The sequence below is a fragment of the Schistocerca gregaria genome, chromosome X (genome assembly GCF_023897955.1).
Source record: "Schistocerca gregaria isolate iqSchGreg1 chromosome X, iqSchGreg1.2, whole genome shotgun sequence".
Classification (NCBI taxonomy): Eukaryota; Metazoa; Arthropoda; class Insecta; order Orthoptera; family Acrididae; genus Schistocerca; species Schistocerca gregaria.
This window is the reverse complement of record NC_064931.1, coordinates 831,638,348-831,658,673: the sequence shown is the minus strand read 5'-3', so window position 1 is coordinate 831,658,673 and position 20,326 is coordinate 831,638,348. Positions and strand designations below refer to the sequence as shown.

The following is a 20,326-nucleotide window of genomic DNA, read 5'->3' as shown; positions in this document are numbered from 1 at the left end:
ACATATCTGAAATAACATAACAGTTATGATTTTTTAAAAAATTAGATGACTCTTTTTGATGCACCCTGTAATACATAATCTCTCATTTCTATTTGTAGCGAAAATGGTTGATTATGTATTTTGACCACTTACGAAATTTAAGTGATTCCTAGCCTGCTTTACTCCATTTCCACTATTAACTGAGAGTACTTCTTTTCATGAAGCTGTTCCACACACAATTGTAGTTGCTCATGTGTGTCTAGAAACCATTGTGCTTACAGGACATGAAGATGCTTCAATACTAGCACAGTTACTATTCATTACTAAAATTACATTAAATGCTTTTTAAGTATCTGTGTGTAATACCAGCACTTTTTTCTTAGAAACTGATATGCACAACTATCAGAAAAAGTGAAGTAAATGAAACGTGTTGTAACAGTGAGAAAATTAAACAGCCATTTACCCCTCAATCTCGGTCAGTCCTGTACTTGTACACTCCATCCACCATTACCATTCTGTGTAATGTAGTAATATTGTACTACAGCTTCACTGTATCTTTGTGGACTGGTTACCATTGAATCATCATTTTGAATTGTTTTAACATGTAGGAAGAACTTAGTTAATGTAATTTTTGTTTGTCACAGGGTATTTATGATAACCATTACCAGATCCTTGCACATGTACAGTAATACTATCAGTTTGACACCACCACATTCTTGATAGTGTAAAGCAAGGATGTACTTAACTTTTTGGAAGTACAAAACAAGCACTACACAGGATAAATGATGATTACAGTGCCTTAGAAAATATTTTAGCCAGTACATGCTCTCCAACACTTCACAAATCAGTGAACACTATTTGTATGGTTTATCCATTGTTGAACACATTGCTGATTGAAAATTTTTTTTACTCCCAGTTATCCACAATAATTTTGTCAAATTTCAGTTGATTTTATGTGAATTCTGAAAACAATACTCTTGTTACAGATATTCTATTTAATTTTGGCCACCATGTTCATGCCCAAGTAGTTTCATTTTCAGATTTTATTGATAGCTGGAAGCCACTATAGGAGTCGCTGACAAAACTGATACTCTGTCTGTCTCAATTTTTGGAAGCCACATCCTTTTCTGTTTAGTTGACATGTATAAAGACTGCTGACTGCACTAAATCTCCCAAAGTAATGTTTCATGATCGAGCAGTGTGCTCATTGCAATGAAACTTCCTCACTGTGTGCTGCACTGGTACTTTGAGTCCGATTCTTTCAATCCCACAGGTAGTTTTCTTAGTAACTGGGTTTAAGTCTTAATCCATCTTGAGCAAAAACAAAAAAAGTAAAGTAAATCTTGTATATTGATGGTTTAATTTTGAGTGTACATTATTTCTTTAAGGAGTCAGCTATGAGAATAAGTTATTATTTCATTCTAGTAATCATTTTAGTAATTTACAGTATTTGCAATGTTCTTGTATGTAGGCACGTATCCAGGGGTGTGTATGCAGTGTTGCAAGCGACCACTCAGTCACTCTTCTCAGCTTATCGCTCCGTCGCTGTGTGGTGCTGGCTTCAAGGCACCTCTTCCCTGTTGTTACAATCAAATGGCGCCCATTGGATGACTTCATGATCGTTGGCTGCAGTGATGGTGCTGTCTATGTTTGGCAAATGGAAACAGGTAAAATTAAAGTGTACCAGTCTTCTGGACACACACACATACACATTGTCCACTAAGTAATATATATAAGGACTGTGTCAGAAGCTTTTAGCAGCTCTTAAACTGGGACTCTGATAAGAATGGGATTATCTCAGGTTGAAAGAGCAGTTGACTATCGTCATTCAACGGTTTCTGTTCCATGCACAGCCATTTCTCCATCAGTATGGGTGTAGATCTGAAGACAATCGTGTGATGACCGCAACTGATCACCTTTTACTAAACATGCCTTGTAATCTCGACTGTTATAGTTAGTTTGAAAGAGCATTGTTTTTTTTTACCTTGGAGTGTGCATGCAGCATTTCCCACACCTCTGAATTTCAAGCCGTGCTGCGAACAGTGAGTGTGGACACAAGCAGTGCTGAGTGAGACGTACAGACACAGTGCGAGATGGATCTGTCACACTGCAGTTTTCATGCAGTGGCTACAATAAAGTTAAATGCAGAAGAATGCCACTCTTCTTTGGTATGTGTTTTTGATGAGTTCTTGCTTTTTACATCTATTGTGTGAAACTGGTTTTGTGTATTTTCAAGTAGCTGGGAGAGTCTTGAAGATGAACCCCATTCCAATCACCCAGCAATGGTAGTGGCCCAAGAAAACATTGATGCTGTGAGAAAAATGATTAAAGATGATACTCATTTCACATTTTGTGACATTGAAGGGGCCTAAATATTGGATTGACCAAGCAAGAAATAGACTTTTTAGGTGCCACGTCCCTGACAGAAGCCTAGAAAATACACAAGAATGCATTGGTGGCGTTTTATTCTTGAAAAATTCAATAAATGGCAGTCCCAAGACACCCTCAATATTGCCACAGGGGGCGCAACATGGGAACCATTATGACCCTAAAATGAAGAAACAGTTTGCAGTACAATGTTTTCTAGGTGAGGAACCACCTGTGAAAGTTCAGAAAAGTTGAAGCTATGGAAAGAAGATGGTAGCCACTTTCTTCACCAAGATGGGGTCATCTCACCTCTGTGACCTCTGATGCATCACACAAAGTCAATGCAGAGTGGTATGTGACTGAACTACTGCCGAAAACCATTGCCACATGGAGGCCGCAGCACCCAAATTCAAAGAGTGAGCAGCTTCTGCATCACAACAGTGCCTCAGCACATATGACTGTAAGAGCAATGGATTTCTTGGAGAGGTTAAAAGAGCAAGTGTTACCACATCCACCATATTCACCTCATCTGACTACGTGTGACTTGTTCCTGTTCCCAAAGATGAATGAAAAAGTTGTGGGTAGCATTTTTCATCTGATGAAAATGCTATCACAGAATACAGCGGTGCTCTAAGTTACTTCCCTAAACAAACTTGGACTGAGACATTTTTGAAGTGGTTTCAAAAAATGAAAAATTTATAATAGTGCTCATGGAGAGAATTTTGAAAAATAGTATCAGTTTTATTGTGAATAATAAAAAAATCTGATTTCTTGCTAAAAAAGTTTGACATAACCCTCCTATTTAGGAAGGAAGCACTCTTATGAAAAGAAAGGATTGGTCACGAATCAGATTTGTTTACATTTATTTTCTGTAGTGTTCCCTCAACAGTTCCCTGTGTTATCTTGTGAATCATGATACATGTAGGTTTACCATGTTAACCTAACTTAATTGTTTCAAATTAATGTGCTTATATTATCTGTACCTATTGCTTTGAGTATCTGAATGTGATAGACATAATTATTACCATTGTGTGTGGCGGAGAGGGGGGGGGGGGGGATAATTTGAAAATCATGCCAACCTCCCTGACGAAACATTCCCAAAAGCTAAAGACCTGGAAAGTGACCCATACAACTGCTTGGTGAATATCAAATCAGTCATTTAGGCATCACATACACAAAATATTCATGGTGGGATTCAGCTTGTGAAGAAGCTGTAGGAGAAGGAAAGAAAGCCTTCCTGAAAAAAACAGTAAAAAATCACCTTAGGATGAACGACAGTTTTTCTGGTTGAGAAAGCAGGTGATAAAATTAATAAGACAGCCAAAATGATACTCATGAAAGAACCACTGGACTTCATTAAAAAGAACTTCATAGAACACAATACACATGACTTTTACAGGTAGTTTTTAAGAAGACTTGGAGGATACAAACCACAGAACTTGTGCTTCGGAATGCCGGGTTGTTAACGTGCTCCGACAAATCATGACAACTGTTGGGACTAATGTGATACTTCTCTAAGCTATTCAGCTGTCCAGATCCACCTTCAAGATTTCCCAGCGAGACCTGCAACAGTACATCTGCGGAAGATGGAATCATTGTGGAATTATTAAAGCAGATAGGGGAGAACAAATCAGCACAACTATTTGGTAAACTGAAAAACTGCCAGAATATTGAGCATTTACACTAGTCAGCCCATCGCCACAAGCAAGATGACAGAACAGATGTAAATAACAACTAAGGGAGCTCTCTTGTCATTATGTTTACTTGAAAGAACACAAGCACAGCTTGAACATGAGATCAGCAAATACCAATAGGGTTTTTGACCAGGATGCTTATGTGCAGAACAACTCTTCAAGATACACACAGGATGGAAGTATAAAACAATCCGAAACAGCTCAATTATCTGCCCTTTTGTCAACTTCAGCAATGCATATGCCTCAGTTGAGCATGACCAGCAGTCTCTTTTTTAGAGCCTAGTGGGACATGCACTAGACCCAAAGACAGTAAACGTGAGCAAGCAAACATTCACAGACACAAAATACAAAGTAAACTTTAGGAAAGAAGTATCAGAGCCATTTACAGTTGAAACCAATGTTCACCAGGGAGAGGGGCTAACACTGGTCTCCTTCGATCTGATCCCAGACCAAGTCATTAGGGAATGGGGAAAAGAATTAAAAATCCGAAAGCTCTGGAAGCCTACTCAACTTGTCTGGGATACTAATGATATTGAGGTTGCTTGCTTATCTTTTGCAAACAATTTAGCAATACTAGCAGACAGTGAAATCACAGCTTTCACACAGATGGATAGAAGTCATCAAAGAGTGCACCAGAAAGCCTGGCCTACAGATCTCTCTGAGGGGGGGGGGGGGGGGGGGAGGAGTTTGTTTGCACTAAATTTAAATTCCAACAGGATTAGAAAAAGGAGGACAGAGAGTTCGATTACAGAAAGTCATAGAACTTATGGGAGAATGCACTATAGTTCATGTCCACATATACAAAAGATAAGCACAACAGAATGATGAAACCTGAATATCTGTATAGAAGCGAAACTTCAGTTTTCGATCAAAAATGTGATCTGGAAAATATCTAGAAGGAAGAATGAAGGATCAGGAGTAAAATTTGTTACAAAAAAAAAATAAAATAAAATAAAATAAAATAAAATAAAATAAAATGTTCCAACAATGAGGCTTACACACAAAATCACACACAGTGTCCCATTTTAATTTATACCAGCTGGAGCAGCAAACTTTGGCACAAAAAAGTCTCTAGTAAAAGTTGTAAGGTTTGAAGGTAGTCATGGAGTGCTTACCTTGAAATGATCTTGAACCCTGTGTTCTAGGTAAAACCAAGGTCAAGTTCATGTTTGTAAATGGTAACCTATATTTTATATGCCATATTCATATTCTACATGAAAAATATGCATTGTTTGTTGGGAACATTTTTTTCGAAAAACCAATGGTTTGCCACCAGGGGGCACGTGTAACTTTCACGGGTTACCATTATCTTGAGAACAAAGCGAGATCATGAAAAATTTTCAATGAACATTTTGTATGGTTTCTGACCTCTGTCCACTGGTGAAATATTTGTAAATGTGAAATGGCCTTTAAATTCTTCAGTAGTGATTAACCTGGAAACAAATACCCTCGGCATTAGCGGAACGCAATGTGCACCACATGAAGGTTCCACAGCGAACTTCGCGCATCATTAGCACTGAAAAGGGCTGATGAACATGGTTCTCACAGGAAATTTAGGATCTCAGGTGTTCGATCAACTGCCCATTTTGTGTAATGCACATTTGCACTCCCTCTCATTAACTGGTCTCGACATAATTCAGTGTCTGATGGTTGATTGCCTGGAAAGCTGCCACAATCCTTCCTATCATATCTTCTGGCATTGTCGGCAGAGTTGAGTACACCCTCTACTTCACAGCTCCCCATAAGAAGAAATCCAATGGTGTTAAATCTGGTGATCTTGGCAGAAATTCACGAATTGCACTAACGGTACCAATCCATCGATTTGGACAGGTACCTTCGGACAGGTAAGGCCTGATGTGCAGTGGTGCCATCATGTTGAAACAACATACGTGCTCACATGTCTGGTGGATATTTTCTAGTAAAGGAAGCACCAGATTCTGGAGAATATGAAGATAGTGCAAGCTGTTCAACGTTTCACCACAAAAGACAGGATCTATAACATAATCTCAAACTATGTCCACCCAGACATTGATTGAGCACCGTCTCTGTGTTCTGTGATCTAGTTGCCAGAGAGGATTTGCATTATGGAGATTGGCTCCTCCGATGTTCTCGAAGTTTGCCTCATCTGTAAAGAGAGTGCGTGCGAAGAAAAAGGGATCACGACATATTTGCGTATTGACCCATCGACAAAATGCCAGGTGTGTCTCAGGATCCCCAGGCTCAATTGCTTGGGTGATATGTAAGTGATATGGGTGTAATTTAAAGTATCATAAAACACAAAATACCGTTGATCGAGGCACACCATGCATTCATTGAATCTGACTACTCGATAGGTGTGGATCTTGAGCGACAAGAGCACAAACCCCGAGCATGATCGCCTCTCTCGGGCCCATCTTTTGTCTCTGACTTTTCAAGGTCCATCTTTCAGCTTGTCTTACCATATAACAAATTCTAACCTTCGTGGTGTGACTGGCATTGGGATACCTTTCGGCATACAATCTTTGCATGGCTGCATAATTATCGCAACACTTGCCAATAATTTTTATCATTCTCACTGTTTCTCATGGCATGTTATCAGTCATTTCGGACAGATTAGAGTCAAAAAATAAATTGTACTGATCACTTTTACTATTACTGACTTTCTTAGTTTTTCCTTCAATGAAACATCCAGCAAGCATGTTGCAGGACAACTGACATATTACAGTGTACATGACCCATTTGTTTACACATGCTCACTGTTGTTTATGCCACAATGTGAAGCGAAAATGTACAGTATTTAAGTGCACTCTTTCAGAAAATTACTTAGGTGTCTAACGAATGTTTAGCTTTAAGGCGGGCATCTTTACGTATCTCGATATTGACGTAAATAATAAAATAACCCATGGTAACCCATCCTTTTCAAATATGGAGAGAAGACTGAAATGAAAGATGGGTCCACGGAAGTCGATTGCGAGACAGGGTGACAGATAAATGTTCTCTTATGAGCTCCAAACATTCGTGTCGAGAATAATTTTGCTTGTACAGTTATGAAAAATTTCACTTCGTAGGAACTCATTATAGTCTCATTAGACGAGATTGTTCAGAGTCCCATGAGGTGAAATTCATCAAGAGTTTGACGAGGTGGAATTTTTCTAAGTCCCTTAACACACATTTTTTCTAAGTCCATAAAAGAAAAATTTATGAGTCATGCCACTCGAGACTAATTCTAAGTGCGCACAGCTGAGAAATTTTCAGTTTCCAAAGGTAAAATTTCTCTGAACATCCAGTTGGTGTTGTTGTTGTTGTTGTTGTTGTTGTTGTTGTGGTGGTGGTCTTCAGTCCTGAGACTGGTTTGATGCTACTCTATCCTGTGCAAGCTTCTTCATCTCTGAGTAACTACTGCAACCTACATCCTTATGAATCTGCTTAGTATATTCATCTTTTGGACTCCCTCTATGATTTTTACCCTCCACGCTGCCCTCCAATACTAAATTGGTGATCCCTTGAAGCCTCAGAACATGTCCTACCAACCCATCTCTTCTTCTAGTCAAGTTGTGCCACAAACTCCCTCTTCTCTCCAATTCTATTCAATACCTCCTCATTAGTTATGTGATCTACCCATCTAATCTTCAGCATTCTTCTATAGCAACACATTTTGAAAGCTTCTATTCTATTCTTGTCCAAACTATTTATCATCCATGTTTCACTTGCATACATGGCTACACTCAAAACAAATACTTTCAGAAATGACTTCCTGACACTTAAATCTATACTAAATGTTAACAAAATTCTCTTCTTCAGAAACGCTTTCCTTGCCATTGCTAGTCTATATTTTATATCCTCTCTACTTCGACCATCATCAGTTATTTTGCTCCCCAAATAGCAAAATTCCTTTACTACTTTAAGTGTCTCATTTCCTAATCAGCATCACCCGACTTAATTCGAATACATTCGATTATCATTGTTTTGCTTTTGTCGATGTTCATCTTATACCCTCCTTTCAAGACACTGTCCATTCTGTTCAACTGCTCCTCCAGGTCCTTTGCTGTCCCTGACAGAATTACATTGTCATCAGCAAACCTCAAATTTTTATTTCTTCTCCATGGATTTTAATACCTATTCCGAATTTTTCTTTTGTTTCCTTTACTGCTTGCTCAATATACAGATTGAATAACATCAGGAAGAGGCTACAAACCTTTCTCACTCTCTTCCCAACCACTGCTTCCCTTTCGTGCCCTCGGCTCTTATAACCACCATCTGCTTTCTGTACAAATTGTAAATAACATTTCGCTCCATGTATTTTGCCTGTCAACTTTAGAATTGGAAAGAGAGTATTCCAGTCAACATCGTCAAAACTTTCTCTAGATCTACAAATGCTAGAAATGTAGGTTTGCCTTTCCTTGATCTTTCTTCTAAGATAACTCGTAGGGTCAGTATTGCCTCACGTGTTCCAATATTTCTACAAAACCCAAACTGATTTTCCCTGACGTTGGCTTCTACCAGTTTTCCCATTCGTCTGTAAAGAATTCATGTTAGTATTTTGCAGCTGTGACTTATTAAACTGATAGTTCGGTAATTTTCACATATGTCAGCACCTGCTTTCTTTGGGATTGGGATTATTATATTCTTCTTGAAATCTGAGGGTAATTTGCGGTTCTCATACATTTTGCTCACCAGGTGGTAGAATTTTGTCAAGTCTTGCTCTCCCAAGGCTGTCAGTAGTTCTAATGGAATGTTTTCTACTCCCGGAGCCTTGTTTTGACTCAGATTTTCAGTGCTCTGTCAAACTCTTCACGCAGCATCTTATCTCCCATTTCATCTTCATCTACATCCTCTTCCATTTCCATTATATTGTCCTCAAGGACATCGCCCCTGTGTAGACCCTCTATATACTCCTTCCACTTTTCTGCTTTTCATTCTTTGCTTAGAACTGGGTTTCCATATGAGCTCTTGATATTCATACAAGTGATTCTCTTTTCTCCAAAGGTCTCTTCAATTTCCCTGTAGGTAATATCTATCTTAACCCTGGTGATATATCCCTCTACATCCTTACATTTGTCCTTCAGCCATCCCTGCTTAGCCATTTTGCACTTCCTGTCAATCTCATTTTTGAGACGTTTGTATTCGTTTTTGCCTGCTTCATTTACTGCACTTTGTATTTTCTCCTTTCATCAATTAAATTCAGTATCTCTTCTGTTACCCAAGGATTTCTACTAGCCCTCACCTTTTTACCTAGTTGATGCTCTGCTGCCTTCACTACTTTATCCCTCAAAGCTACCCATTCTTCTCCTACTGTATTTCTTTCCCCTATTCCTGTCAGTTGTTCCCTTACGCTCTCCCTGAAACTCTGTAGAACTTCTGGTTTAGTCAGTTCATCCAGGTCCCATCTCCTTAAATTCCCACCTTTTTGCAGTTTCTTCAGTTTTGATCGACAGATCATAACCAATAGTTCGTGGTCAGAGTCCACATCTGCCCCTGGAAATGTCTTAGAATTTAAAACCTGGTTCCTAAATCTCTGTCTTACCATTATATAATCTATCTGAAACTTGTCAGTATCTCCAGGCTTCTTCCATGTATACAACCTTCTTTTATGATTCTTGAACCAAGTGTTAGCTATGATTAAGTTATTCTCTGTGGAAAATTTTACCAGGTGGCTTCCTCTTTCATTTCTTACCACCAATCCATATTCACCTACTATGTTTCCTTTTCTCCCTTTTCCTGCTATTGAATTCGAGTCACCCATGACTATTAAATTTTCATCTCCTTTCACTATCTGAATAATTTCTTTTATCTCATCATACATTTCATCAATTTCTTCATCATCTGCAGAGCTATTTGGCGTATAAACTTGTACTACTGTACCAGGCATGGGCTTGATGTCTATCTTGGCCACAATAATGCGTTCACTATGCTGTTTGTTGTAGCTTACCCACACTCCTATTTTTTTTATTCATTATTAAACATACTCCTGCATTACCCCTATTTTTTTTTTATTTGTTGTTAAATCTACTCCGGCATTTCCTCTATTTGATTTTGTATTTATAACCCTGTACTCACCTGACCAAAAGTCTTGTTCCTCCTGCCACCGAACTTCACTAATTCCCACTATATCTAACTTTAACCTCTCCATTTCCCTTTTTAAATTTTCTAACCTACTTGCCCAATTAATGGATCTGATATTCCACACTCCGATCCGTAGAATGCCAATTTTCTTTCTCCTGATAACTACGTTCTCCTGAGTAGTCCCCGCCCGGAGATCCAAATGGGGCACTATTTTACCTTTGGAACATTTTACCCAAGAGGACGCCATCATCATTTAATCGTACAGTAAAGCTGCATGTCCTCGGGAAAAATTACAGCTGTAGGTTACCATTGCTTTCAGCCGTTCGCAGTACAAGCGCAGCAAAGCTGTTTTGGTTAGTGTTACAAGACCAGATCAGTCAATCAACCAGACCGTTGCCCCTACAACTAATGAAAAAGCTGATGCCCCTCTTCAGGAACCATACATTTGTTTGGCCTCTCAACAGATACCCCTCCGTTGTGGTTGCACCTACAGTACGGCCATCTGTATCGCTGAGAGACGCAAGCCTCCCCACCAACGGCAAGGTCCATGGTTCATGGGGGGCATGATTTCAAATTCCCCGACACTGATACCTATTAGTTAGCCTCGTAGATCCACACTTCTCTTCTCTGATTGTGCCAGCACGAGCAGAGTGCTGGTCTCTGATTCTGCACCCTCCAAGCAGCGCACGTTGGGTTCCTCTGATGCAGACTGTATTTGCTTTCAGGTTAATTCCTACTGAAAAATTTCAAGGCATTTTCATGCCCACAAAAATATTACCAGTGAACAGAGTTCAGAAACTATACAAGATTTTCATAGAAATTTTGTCCCAATCTTGCTTCATTGTTGAGATACTGGTAACTGGGAAAGTTACAATGAAGTGCTCTCTGGTGACAAACCACTAGTTTTTCAAAACAAGTGTTCCCTACATTTTTTTTTCCACATACAATACGAGTATGACGTAAAAAAAATAGGTGTTACCATTTGCAAAAATGAACTTGATGTTGGTTTTACCTCAAAAACAGTGTTAAAGGTCATTTAGAGGTAACAATTCCCTGACCCCCTTCAGACATTACAACTTTTACTAGAGACTTTTTTTGCGTAATTCAGAATTGTGCTGCCTCAGAGATTGTGTGTGTGCGTTGTGTGCGTGCACGTCTCTCTCTCTCTCTCTCTCTCTCTCTCTCTCTCTCTCTCTCTCTCTCTCTCTCTCTCTCTCTCTCTCTCTCTGCACGTCCCCCCCCCCCCCCCCCCCCTCTCCCTGCCTCGAGCAGTTCTGTCCTCCGTCATAGCAGGACCCACCTCCTCTTCCTCAAAACCACCCTCTCCAAACCTTCCAGGAATTTCTCACTTCCAGTCTTGCCTCTCAATCCTTCTTGAAAAACCTTAATCCTAGTCCCAACATCCCCACTGCTGAAGCCCAGGCTATCCGTGATCTGAAGGCTGACCGATCCATCGTCATTCTTCCGGCGGACAAGGGTTCCACGACCATGGTACTTGATCGTCTGGAGTATGTGGCTGAGGGACTGCGTCAGCTTTCAGACAACACTGCATGCAAAGTTTGCCTAGTTAATCCCATTCCTGATGTCCAGGCGGAGCTTCAGGGAAACCTCAGAACCTTAGGCCCCCTACAAAACCTTTCACCTGACTCCATCAACCTCCTGACCCCACCGACACCCCACACCCCTACCATCTACCTACTTCCTAAAATTCACAAACCCAATCATTCCGGCCGCCCCATTATAGCTGGTTACCAAGCCACCACAGAATTTATCTCTGCCTACGTAGATCTACACCTTCAACCCATTAGATGCAGTCTCCCATCCTTCATCAAAGACACCAACCACTTTCTCGAACGCCTGGAATCCTTACCCAATCTGTTACCTCCAGAAACCATCCCTGTAACCATTGATGCCACTTCCTTATACACAAATATTCCGCTCGTCCAGGGCCTCACTGCGATGGAGCACTTCCTTTCATGCCGATCACTTGCCACCCTACCTAAAACCTCTTTCCTGATTACCTTAGCCAGCTTCATCCTGACTCACAACTTCTTTGCTTTCGAAGGCCAGACATACCAACAATTAAAGGGAACAGCCATGGCTACCAGGATGGCCCCCTCGTACGCCAACCTATTTATGGGTTGCTTAGAGGAAGCCTTCTTGGTTACCCAGGCCTGCCAACCCAAAGTTTGGTACAGATTTATTGATGACATCTTCATGATCTGGACTCACAGCGAAGAAAAACTCAAGAATTTCCTCTCCAACCTCAACTCCTTTGGTTCCATCAGATTCATCTGATCCTACTCCAAATCCCATGCCACTTTCCTTGACATTGACCTCTATCTGTCCAATAGCCAGCTTCACACATCTGTCCACATCAAACCCACCAACAAGCAACAGTACCTCCATTATGACAGCTGCCACCCATTCCATATCAAACGGTCCCTTCCCTACAGCCTAGGCCTTCGTGGCAAACGAATCTGCTCCAGTCCTGAATCCCTCAACCATTACACCAACAACCTGAAAACAGCTTTCGCATCCCGCAACTACCCTCCCGACCTGGTACAGAAGCAAATAACCAGAGCCACTTCCTCATCCCCTCAAACCCAGAACCTTCCACAGAAGAACCCCAAAAGTGCCCCACTTGTGACAGGATACTTTCCGGGACTGCGTCAGACTCTGAATGTGACTCTCCAGCAGGGATGAGACTTCCTCAAATATTGCCCTGAAATGAGATCCATCCTTCATGAAATCCTCCCCACTCCACCAAGAATGTCTTTCCGCCGTCCACCTAACCTTCGTAACCTCTTGGTTCATCCCTATGAAATCCCCAAACCACCTTCCCTACCCTCTGGCTCCTACCCTTGTAACTGCTCCCGTTGTAAAACCTGTCCCATGCACCCTCCCACCACCACCTACTCCAATCCTGAAACCCGGAAGGTGTACACGATCAAAGGCAGAGCCACGTGTGAAAGCACCCACGTGATTTACCAACTGACCTGCCTACACTGTGAAGCTTTCTATGTGGGAATGACCAGCAACAAACTGTCCATTTGCATGAATGGACACAGGCAGACAGTGTTTGTTGGTAATGAGGATCACCCTGTGGCTAAACATGCCTTGGTGCAGGGCCAGCACATCTTGGCACAGTGTTACACCATCTGGGTTATCTGGATACTTCCCACTAACACCATCCTATCAGAACTCCGGAGATGGGAACTTGTTCTTCAGTATATCCTCTCCTTCCCTTACCCACCAGGCCTCAATCTCCGCTAATTTCAATTTGCCGCTGCTCATACCTCACCTGTCATTCAACAACATCTTGCCTCTGTACTTCCACCTCGACTGACATCTCTGCCCAAACTCTTTGTCTTTACAAATGTCTGCTTGTATATATATATATATATATATATATATATATATATATATATATATATGTGTGTGTGTGTGTGTGTGTGTGTGCGTGCGCGTGCGTGCGAGTGTATACCTGTCCTTTTTTCCCCCTAAGGTAAGTCTTTCCGTTCCTGGGATTGGAATGACTCCTTACCCTCTCCACGTCCTTTCGTCTTTCCCTCTCCTTCCCTCTTTTTTGATGAAGCAACCGTGGGTTGCGAAAGCTTGAATTTTGTGTGTGTGTTTGTGTTTATTTGTGTGTCTCCCAAAATACAAACGCTTTTGTTTGGTAAGTTCCACCATCTTTGTTTCGAGGAGCTCAGATAGAAGCAGTGGTTGTAGTAGACAGGTAACTGTTCACTGTAAAGTTTACTTGCTGGGTTATGCAGTCATCAGAAAAAAAGAAACTAATGGACCAAAGAAAGAAAAATAGCACATGGAACGAGAATGGAAATGATGTGGAAGATCAGAAAAAGAATGTGAAAGCTCTTCTCAAGCCAACAGGTTCCATATACAAATAAAAGTATATATAAAGAAAAGGCTGCAAAATATTTAAACTGTATTTTAGCATTTGTATAGTGCGTTATAAGACGACATTTTTCGATCTACATGACATTTACGTGAAAAGGTAGAGACAAGAAAGTGAAAATGACATCCTGCTTGGATTGCGGAGCTGAACAAGAATCATTGGTTTGACATACGTGTTTCAAGCACTTGTGGTTTGCCTCACTGAATGCAATGAATAACTTCATTGAAAAGATAAGTGAAGCATTAGATCGTAGGAGTAAAGTTTCATGGAACCTTCTGCAGTATTACAAAATCCTTTGACTCAATGAACCATGCTCTGCTTATCTATGAATTACATAACTGTGAAGTCAGGACAATGCTCTGAAATGGCTTTTGTGATACCTGCAGAACAGAGAAGAAAAGGCAGCTATCACTTCAAATGCAGTGACTTGTTATTCTAAATGGAATACAGTGTCACAAGAATTAATTTTACGGTGAATCCTGTTCCTGTTGTGCAAAAATGATATACCTGTAAGTATAAATTCCTCATTGGTTCTATTTGCAGATGGTACTTATATTTTAATTGAAGAAGATGATGTAAAACTCTGAGCTCTATTGTGAGCACACTTAATACCCTAGAAAATAGCTTCCAGTTAGATAAGTTGAAATTGAACATTGCAGAAACCAGTGTGGTGCATTGGAAACTAAACATTCAAAAGGTGTAGAGTTTAAAATACAACATAAAAATCTACTTCTGGAAGAAGTAGATACCATCACATTCTCTGTAGATAATAACTTAAGCTGAGATGCACATACTGACTTCGTATAGGTTAGGTCAGGTTAGATTAAATGTACTTTCATTCCAATTGACCCACAGTGAGGAGCTCCTCCAGAATGTAGAACATGTCAGAAAAACAATAATACATGACAAATATTTACAACTAAAACATATAAGCTAATGTACTTTCAACAGGCCGCAAGTGGTATGGTAGTGTTTTTTTAATGTACTCTGTACAAAAGGATCATTTTACAATACTCATTTACTAAGATTGCATTAATGCACTGAATATAAAATTTAAAAAAAAATGTTTTATTTATTTATAGGGTAATAAACATACAATAAAGCTACACTACTGGCCATTAAATTTGCTACAAAAAGAAGAAATGCAAATAATAAACGGGTATTCATTGGACAAATATATTATACTAGAACTGACATGTGATTACATTTTCACACAGTTTGGGTGCATAGGTCCTGGGAAATCAGTACTCAGAACAACCACCTCTTTCCGTAATAATGGCCTGGATATGCCTGGGCATTAAGTCAAACAGAGCTCAGATGGCGTGTACAGGTACAGCTGCCCATGTAGCTTCAACACGATACCACAGTTCACTAAGAGTAGTGACTGGCGTATTGTGACGAGCCAGTTGCTCGGCCACCATTGACCAGACGTTTTCAATTGGTGAGAGATCTGGAGAATGTGCTGGCCAGGGCAGCAGTCGACATTTTCTGTATCCAGAAAGGCCTGTACAGGATCTGAAACATGCGGTCGTGCATTATCCTGCTGAAATGTAGGGTTTTGCGGGGATCGAATGAAGAGTAGAGCCATGGGTTGTAACACATCTGAAATGTAGCGTCCACTGTTCAAAGTGCTGTCAATGTGAACAAGAGCTGACCGAGATGTTTAACCATTGGCACCCCATACCATCACCCCGGGTGATACACCAGTATGGCGATGACAAATGCACGCTTCCAATCTGCATTCACCACGATGTCGCCAAACACGGATGCGACCATCATGATGCTGTAAACAGAACCTGGATTCATAAAAAAAAAACGACGTTTTGCCATTTGTGCACCCATGTTCGTCGTTGAGTTCACCATCGCAGGCACTCCTGTCTGTGATACAGCGTCAAGGGTAACCGCAGCCATGGTCTCAGAGCTGATAGTCCATGCTGCTGCAAACGTCGTCGAACTGTTCGTGCAGATGGTTGTTGTCTTGCAAACATCCCCATCTGTTGACTCACGGATCCAGACATGGCTGCACCATCCGTTACAGCCATGCGGATAAGATGCTTGTCATCTCGACTGCTAGTGATACCAGGCCATTGGGATCCAGCACGGTGTTCCGTATTACCCTCCTGAATCCACCGATTCCATATTCTGCTAACAGTCATTGGATCTCGACCAACGCGAGCAGCAATGTCGGAATACGATAAACCGCAATCGTGATAGCCTACAATCCGACCTTTATCAAAGTCGGAAACGCGGTGGTACGCATTTCTCCTCCTTACACGAGGCATCTCAACAATGTTTCACCAGGCAACGGCAGTCAACAGCTGTCTGCATATGAGAAATCGGTTGGAAACTTCCCTCATGTCAGCATGTTGTAGGTGTCGCCACCGGCGCCAACCTTGTGTGAATGCTCTGAAAAGCTAATCATTTGCATATCACAGTATCATCTTCTTGTTGGTTAAATTTCGTGTCTGTAGCATGTCGTCTTCATGGTGTAGCAATTTTAATGGCCAGTAGTGTACTACAATACTTATTTACAGTGAACACTTTACTGCATTGAAATGGTGCAGAGGTTAGATTGTACTACACATATACAGCCCCCCCCCCCCCTCCCCCACACACACATCGAAATCTGCTGTGGGAACTGTGTGTTGTGAACGAATGCCCTCTGGAACTGGCAGCTAACAACGTCTACGTCTATGTCACATACCTGTACATTCATCATTCACGTACAAACAGAACCTACTTTTATAAATGACAAAAGAGTTATCATGTATGGCAATGTTATGGTGTAAGTGGGAGCCTGGTCAGAGGCACATGAAGTATTAAACCTGTTGGGAGTGGACAGCTTCCAGTGGTCCTTCACTACACAGCTGGTGCAACTTGCGCACGGATTTTGTTCCTGGATGATATTTGGTCAGCCCCTGCTGCTTGCGTAATTTGTAGATCTCTCTGTGTATCTGTTCTATGTGGACCTGTTCAGTGCTTGTGGAAATGTTTGACAGACCACTGTTAGAAGCAGTCATACACCACTGATACTTTGTGCCCCACAAATGGTGCAATCCATCGATACATCCTTCCAGCTTCCTGAAACCCCACAGTGCAACCCTGTTCAAATGGCTGAAGCTGTTAAACAGTAGTACATACTTGCCAGTGGGGCATGATTGTACCATAGAATGAATGTTGCAAATGCTGTTTACTTCTAAACTTGGAAAAGTTACCACCTGTAGAGTCAAAACAGAGGGTGCACAGAGAAGCATCCTGAGCACCACTTGAGTGTCTATGAACATGAATCACTAGCACAACCATTCCTCAGTATGCGCCTATTATACTGTGGTGCCACTGAACGTAGTCCTTGAAGGTGTTGTGTTTTTTTTCCTTCAGGCACATTTTTTACAGATTTAGTATAAAACTAAAATCTTTAAAATATCATAAATGAAGAACATATAATGCGTAAATTCTGTGACATATGTCTCAGAGTTGTACTGTATGCAAACTGTTTGCAGAGTATTTGACTCTTAATAAATCATTCTTTTTTCAAATGTAAATGCTTTTGAGCGAAAAGGTCATATAACATACACAAAAGGTTAACATGTAACATTAATTTTTCAGAAAGAAAATAAACAAAAAACCCACTGCATATATCACAAAAAATGTTGAAATATGTCAGAAAAAAGAAAACTATTAAACGTTGTATTGTAGTTTTTCTTAACAAGCAGAGGGATAAGAAGAGCTATAACACCCGAACGATTATCATTTGACTTTCTTTTTTTCTACAGGAAATTCTGGGCCTTCTAGTGAGCCAGTGTTTCCTTATAGTAAACTGGGATATTTTATAGCTTCAAACAATGGCACATGTTCATTTGAAAGCAGGTTAAATGTCCCATTAACATTCCTTTCCATACATAGAGGGCTACAGCCAAGCTTCTGCAAGTTAAGTTTGAAATATTTAGGATACAATTATTGACAGGCCTGTTCAGATTTAAAGGAATGTATAGCTTTATCACACATGTTAATGTCATTTTCGGTAAGCTGTTGTGTGTCCTTATCTGACAGTCCATTGAGGATTTTACTTGACAGTGATAGAGCTGCCCCTCCCTTTGTCAGTGAATATATTGTCAATTAAATTTGAACAGTTACTGGTTACTCCAGTGGGAAAGTTAACTACAGCAGTTAGGTTGAACTACTCTATCAGGTGCTTTAGTTCTCCCCTACTGTTTTTTTAAAGTTAAGAATTTGATATTGAAATTACCCGTGATAATTAAATCAATGGTTTTTGTAAAGATTTGGCTCAAAATATGTTCAATCTGGTTTAGAAAAATACAACTGAGGTATATTTGATGACAAGTTGCTTCTGTTTTGATACTGATTTCTGCAGTTTTTAGGAATGTGCCAACAGCAGCAGTAACATGGAGATAATAATATAAATGAAGGCATGATATATTCTTTAGCCATTTAGTTAAGATATGCAAAATTACCATCTGTGCAAAATTTCATGGTCCTTAGTGTCAGTTTTTTGTCCACTCTTCCCTTAATATTTAAGTTGATCTGGTATATCTCTGCAGGCCATCTGGATCGTGTTTTGCATGGAATAAGTGCTGAAGAGGTATTGTATGCATGTGATGAAAATCCATCGGCGGCCAGTGCTGGAGAAATGGGTTTGGCCAATCCAGCCGTCCATTTTTTTAGAGGTCTCAGACATCGCAATCTGTCAGCCATAAGGCATGCCACTCAGGTTGGTGTCAACAAATGGTAAAATATTTAATATCTTGCAGTAAAGTTTCAGTTCTGTCTTTATGGACCTGAGTAAATGTTATTGGTTTAAAGGAACAGAGATGTAGTGCTACAGTTCAGTTTACACTTACATTGCTGTAAGTATTATGATTACACAAGAATGGTGTGTCTTATTTTGTTATTACCTGAGGTTTGAATACCTTGTGATTTGTAACTCGATTCTGCAGCAACAAAGTTTGAGTGTCCAACAATGATGCACCAGAATGACAAAATTAAAGATTTTTCTTTTCTTAAATAATATTCCAGTCATTAGTAATAAATGTAAACTTCTTTCCTTGGACAAATTCTGCATTGAGATGTATAATAACACACAAACACACTTTGTGGGACACTAGTGCCAAGGTGCAAGTAACTAAAACAGGAGCAATGCATACACAAACACCAATGCCAAACGAAAGTAGCTAATTACAAAGAGACTTTGGAAAGTAAATTACACATTATTATGATAGGCAAAGTTATTTTTATTTAATGTTGCACTACATTTTGAACTGACATGTATACACGACACCATTTTTCAACATAATTATCAAGTCTCTGTAAACAATTGTTGGTCCGTTCTATCATCTGTTCAGTTCCTTAATGATATAAATATGATGCTTGGTCATGCAGCCATTCAAGAACCACTGTGTGAACATCCTCATTGTGGGAAAATCTCATTCCTCTCTTGTAATCGGATGAAAATGGTACCAGGGATTGACAATGAAGTCACTGACCCCCCTCCCCCCCTCAGTTTCTGTGCATAACACAAAGTGGGTGATTTGAAAGTGATCTAAGCATCAAATTTATTTTATATCCAAATGAACCATTTTCAGATGTGGCTTCCTTATCAAAACTGCATCTACTATGTCCCCTCTACAACCTTTTGTAGCCTGTGATAGGAATTGTGAAACAATGAAACAACCTGTACATTACATCATCTCAGTGGAAAATAGTCCAATCACCCTCCCCTTACAGTAATTAATACTTGAGTATATTCTCTCTCTAACACACACACACACACACACACACACACAAAATAAAACCAAGAGAGCTACAAATTAAGACAATCATTTAATTGTCCCAATACATGCCACAAAGGAAAGATTGACCAATTCTATACAAGACTAAGCAAGACTCAAAATAGCTGTATGTACCTTGGAGTAAAATTGTTAGTGCACTGCTACCAGAAGCACACACTACCTCATTAAAAGCTTACATAAATTTTCTACAAAACTAGCTTAAAAAGAAAACTTTCTCTGTGATTGTGGAATTTTTTGATGGTGCAAAAGATGATCTAAAATTTTAATTTGTACTCGTTGTATGTCTACTTGCAAATCTACTCGATTTTACAGTTTTCTTTATTATTATTATGCTTTATTCAGTTTGTACAAATTATTAACATCAGTAGCATGCAGAATGCTCAGAGATGAAATAAACAAATGAAAAAAGGGCTAAATACCACTCTCCTTTCTGTGCCACACTAACACGGAGTGATGGCTTGTGTAAGCCATTCCTCCTTTTAGAATTGTATTTATGAGTGCTGCTGCTATTTTCA

The 20,326-nt window shown here is 40.0% G+C and overlaps 1 protein-coding gene across 4 annotated transcripts in view; it reads left to right on the top strand.

Moving 5' to 3' along the window:
• LOC126299335 (WD repeat-containing protein 7) overlaps window positions 1-20,326 on the top strand; it is a 324,063-nt gene that overhangs the window by 124,732 nt on the left and 179,005 nt on the right. For all 4 annotated transcript variants that reach the window (XM_049991168.1, XM_049991166.1, XM_049991167.1 and 1 more), the window contains 2 exons: window positions 1,451-1,646; window positions 18,564-18,733. In XM_049991168.1, the coding sequence (XP_049847125.1) occupies window positions 1,451-1,646; window positions 18,564-18,733 (366 nt within the window). The remainder of the gene's footprint in view (window positions 1-1,450; window positions 1,647-18,563; window positions 18,734-20,326) is intronic.